This window comes from Ctenocephalides felis, unplaced genomic scaffold (assembly GCF_003426905.1).
Source record: "Ctenocephalides felis isolate EL2017-DRISC unplaced genomic scaffold, ASM342690v1 CF-g0.4_SCAFFOLD_01170, whole genome shotgun sequence".
Classification (NCBI taxonomy): Eukaryota; Metazoa; Arthropoda; class Insecta; order Siphonaptera; family Pulicidae; genus Ctenocephalides; species Ctenocephalides felis.
Window position 1 is genome coordinate 40,609,979 of NW_020537324.1, and position 5,514 is coordinate 40,615,492.

At 28.0% G+C, this 5,514-nt stretch overlaps 1 protein-coding gene across 1 annotated transcript; it reads left to right on the forward strand.

The window, feature by feature from the left end:
* The first annotated feature begins 3,371 nt into the window (after positions 1–3,371).
* LOC113367233 (branched-chain-amino-acid aminotransferase, cytosolic-like) lies at positions 3,372–4,792 on the forward strand. The gene has a single exon (XM_026608859.1). It carries the CDS (start codon positions 3,518–3,520, stop codon positions 4,790–4,792), a length of 1,275 nt encoding a protein of 424 aa, XP_026464644.1. The 5' UTR covers positions 3,372–3,517.
* Positions 4,793–5,514: the final 722 nt, after the last annotated feature.

Below are 5,514 nucleotides of genomic sequence, written 5' to 3' on the forward strand. Positions count from 1 at the left end.
ATAATATCGATTTTTTCAACCCTAAAATTTTACATTTTGAAGAGAACATAATTAAAAGAAGATTTGCTGAGTATATATATATATATATATATATATATATATATATATATATATATATATATATATATATATATATATACATAATTCTTCTTTTGCAGGTTTTTCCATAATTTTTTTTCAAAACGTTTTGGCCGAATTTGCGGGATTTTTATGCTTAATTAATAGGTCTGAGTAAAGGTGAAAATCACTCATACCACATCCGTTTAGCCGAAGGAATATATAGCTTTAACTTCCCGTAGGGTATGTTATTGTAATCGTCCAAAAATCGAAATTGAAAATTTTTACATTTCTTCACGATTTGAAGGTTTCTGAACATTTTGGCATATCTCAGAAAAAATGAATGTGTGTGTATGTATGTATGGATACAATTTTTCGTTCACGTTTTCGGGCGCACGGATCAACCGATTTGGATTGTTCAAAAAACATTCGATTCCTATTGATAGGGAGATGTGCTGATTAGTTTTTGACAGAGGCAGGTCCAGCCGTTTTGGAGATACGGAGCAAAAAGTACCGAAAATAGAAATCGAGTTTTTAAGAGATCGGAGCATCCGATTTGAATGATCCAAAAAACATTCAATTCGTACTGATGGGTAGAACTAGTAATTAGTTTTTGGCATAGGCAGGCCAGAGGTTTCAGAGATACAAAGTTAAATGTGCAAAAAATGGCAGTTTTTGAATGAGCTAAGCGTCCGATTTGAATGTTTCAAAGAACTTTCTGCTTGTTTTAACAAAATAATTGCTTTTGGAAAAAAAATTTTTTGTTTTATTTTTTTTCAAACGATTTTTTTTTTGTATATCGAAAATAATTCAGATTTTAACTGTAAATTCTGATTAAGATCTAATATACTTTAAACAAATATTTTCAACTTTGCAATTCAGTTAATATAAATCTTTATTTAATTCTATAAATATTAGACAATGTTACAGAATTTATAATAATCGATATGAAAACATTCAATATTTCTCGAACATATTTCGTTATGGTACGGGAAGTTCGAGCAATTTGGGTTAAAGCACGATCATACACACCACTAATTTAAATTTTTATATGGTGCAAAAATGTATATGAATAATAAATGTGGATGTTAACCACAATTTGTGAATTACTAAAATGTTTACAATATCTTAGAATTTGTTTGTAAAAAATAACGTTTTAAAATGGCCTTTCTTGTTCGCGATACAGAGGGAGATATGTGTTCTCAAAAGTTTTGCATAACACGTGATGTCTTTTCAAACTGTATCTTGTTAATTTTTGCTTTGATTGATTCTTTTACGGATGGTTCGCGGAGTTTAATGTTTTCTATGTTATATAGTTCTAAAACCGTAATTAAACATTCAAATAATAAAAATAATCTATAATTAATAAAAGTCGATAATTTATTTAAATATAGCTATAAGCTGCCATAAAGTATTTATGATTAAGTTATGTATTGAAACTAGTTATAAGTGTTTGCCTTAAGGCTGATATGTGTAAATGCTTGACTTAATCATAAAAAATAATTAAATTTAAGCGTGATTTATAAGTACTCCGAGTGGATTTATTACACATTATTGAAAATCGAACACATGTCTAATACACAAGTCTAAACTCGGAGAATTTTCTAAAAGCAAATATTCAAAATTCAATAAATGTGTATAATTGGATTAGTTGCGTATGATTATAATGGTTTAGCAAGTTTATTAAGACAAGGTACTATATCGACATACCAAGAAAAATGCTCAATTTTAACAAACATCATGAAAACGCTGCTATTTTTTTATATATGATGGTAGAGTCTTGGGTTTGTAACTATTTTGTAGAGCTTCGAACAAAGAATACAAAATGTAATAAAATAACAAAAAACTTTTTTAAAATACTATTTCTTTATTTATTTACTGTCGGCGTTTCGGAAATAGGTACGTTCCATCTTCAGGACATCTGTAGAGAAACATGATCTTGATAAGATTTAAACAAACAACATATTTAAGAAAAGTAGCAAATGATGGATTTTTTTTTATATAAAATGAATGAAATTGTAGAACAAATGACATCAAAAAGACATGACAATATAATCAAAATAAAAATTATACTAATAAATGGGAGGATTAATAGCAAAATATTAGAAATGTCAGCAAATTAGAAAGGTTTCTTTAAAAAAAGGTTAGTATATATATATATATATATATATATATATATATATATGAGTAAGTTCTTCAAATATATATATATATATATATATATATATATATATATATGAGTAAGTTCTTCAAATATATATATATATATATATATATATATATATATATATTAAATTTTTTGTATAATTTTGATGTTGAAATATGTGATATTCAGTTTTCAGGGCAATACATCAATTAAAAAATTTGTATGACTTTAAAACGTTTTTATTTTTTCCATACGTTTCGACACATAGTTTTGTGTCATCTTCAGTGGACTTTGTAATTGTAATAATCCTAATTATTTCCTAATTATAATTGTTCACAATGCACAATGAAACCAATTCTTGTCACTTTAAATGTAACAATAATAAATTTTTTGAATGAGTTATTTTATGAATTTGTAAAATACATCCCGCTATACTGTATTAGCGGGATGTATTTTACAAATTCATAAAATAACTCATTCAAAAAATTTATTATTGTTACATTTAAAGTGACAAGAATTGGTTTCATTGTGCATTGTGAACAATTATAATTAGGAAATAATTAGGATTATTACAATTACATAGTCCACTGAAGATGACACAAAACTATGTGTCGAAACGTATGGAAAAAATAAAAACGTTTTAAAGTCATACAAATTTTTTAATTGATGTATTGCCCTGAAAACTGAATATCATATATATATATATATATATATATATATATATATATATTATATATGCATTGAATATATATCATAAAGTACTGATATTTCGTTACACAATATATTCTGAAATGAAAAAAAAAATCAGTCGTATGTTCACTTGCAATAAAAAGGTCAAGGTGAAAAGAACGTTTGCTTCCTTTGGCTAATAGAAGTCAATGCGTGTATATACATATTTGTCGATATTATCAATTATAGCAACAGTGCTGTATTGAGCTTCAGAGAGTACGGACGAATAATGCAATTACCTTTGCGATAGAATTTATTATTGACTTGTGTAATAAGTCTGAAAATACATCGTTTATTTATGAAATATATATATATATATGTGTATATATACATATATATAAATACATATATACATGTATATATTTTAATTTTAAAACTAATATTTTTAATGTGTTATGTCAAGAAAGAACAAAGTGAAAATATAACCTTGTTTTGCTAGTGGACGGTTGTGAAGTAAAAACAAATTTGAATGTTGTGTATAGTGATTGATGTCACACAATACGACAGCAGTGATACACAGAATGTGCTTGGATATAAAAAAGTAACTTACTTCCATTAACGGTTATTCTACCCAGTGAATATAAAATGGTAATACGAAGTCCAGTGTTGTGTCGCCAAATTTTAATAAACCATCGTAAGTTGAACAAACGCATTACTGAACAAAATAGATCATTTATATCAGAATCGGTAGTAACTAGTGGTGCAACTCCTTGTATTGATACAGTGGCCCAAAGAATTGAAGAAGAATCAATCAAATACGCAGCAATACAAAGTAATGACTTACGCGTTCGTCTCGCACAGCCGCATATGCTTCAACCCAAGCCAGAAGCAAGTGATTTAGTATTCGGAAAAAATTTCACTGATCACATGCTAAAAATATATTATCATCATCATTTAGGAGGATGGCAGAAACCTGAAATAACACCAATAGAACCAATACCACTTCATCCTGCAGCCAAAGTTCTACATTACGCTGTTGAAATTTTTGAGGGTATGAAGGCCTATAGGGGAATTGATTGCAAAATTCGCCTCTTTCGTCCTGATTTAAATATGAAACGTATGAATGTTTCTGCGCAAAGAACTGGACTGCCATTGTTTGATGGAGATGAATTCATAAAATGTTTAAGCCGATTAATTAACATTGATCAAGAATGGGTTCCACATATCGAAAATGCAAGTCTTTACATACGGCCGACAATGATAGGCATAGATCCTGTGCTAGGAGTATATTATCCCCGATCAGCTCTACTTTTTGCAATTTTATGTCCTGTTGGTTCCTATTTTAAACAAGGAAGTGCAATTTCATTATTGGCAGATCCACGTTATGCACGAGCATGGCCAGGTGGAAGCGGAGACACAAAAACAGGCGCTAATTATGGACCAACAATTTGGCCGCAGCGAATTGCTTCAGAAAGCAAACTTGATCAAATTTTATGGCTTTTCGGGGAAGACCATCAATTGACTGAAGTAGGAACAATGAATATATTCATGGTATATCTCAACAAAGAAGGAGAGAAAGTACTTATAACGCCGCCATTAAACGGTTTAATATTGCCAGGAATTACAAGAAAAGCCATACTTGAATTGGCATGCGATATTAGCGATGTAAAAGTATGTGAAAAGACATTCAATATGAAATTTTTATTGGATCTTTTGGAAGAAAATAGATTATTAGAATTATTTGGCGCTGGAACAGCAGTTATAGTTACACCGATCGAATCCATTGTTTATTTAGGAAAAAAATATAGACTGCCGACTCTGGAAACACCAAATCCATTATATGTTGCTTTAAAAACAAAGCTAGAAGATATTCAATATGGGAGAATTGAACATCCTTGGGCTACAGTTATTCAAAGCTAATTTTATAATGTAAACAAAATTAAACACCATAGTTTTATGAATTTCTAAGAATTATTATTAATTTTATTATAATTGCTATAGAGGCAATGTGTGATTTTAATCAATTTTCTTATGTGCCAATAAAATTTAAATAAAGGCTCACTAATTTTAGGCATGTAAACTATGGCATTGTATATATATATATATATATATATATATATATATATAAGTTAAAGTGTAATATACATATATATACATAGCAGTTAAGGTGTAAACTTTGAAATTTAGACCGCACAGAATAAGTGACATGTAAATATATATATATATATATATATATATATATATATATATATATATCTTACACATAAAATTCTTCTGTAGTGATGTATATAAATATACATAATATACTCCTCCTAAACGATTATTCGGACTTTGATAAATCTTTCTTTTCCTTAAAGGAATTTTTTAGGATGTATGTGATTATAAAAATATAGTAATATTGTAAAAAAATGGCAACTACATGTCATTGTTTCACATTGAAAATATTTGAGACATTGTTTGGCATTGAAAATAAATGAAAACTGTCATCTGCCAAAAATTTCTTATGAGCTTAGACAATATTAGAATATGTATAATAAATTTTTGATTATAAATAAGAAGTGATTTGACAAATTAATTTACTTAAAATATGGAATTAAGTAATAATCAGGGCCGGTCCTACTTTTAATGCGATACATGCAAAA

Coding starts and splice junctions, on each gene's coding strand:
- LOC113367233 (XM_026608859.1), top strand. CDS start 3,518: ATGGTAATACGAAGTCCAGTGTTGTGTCGCCAAATTTTAATAAACCAT.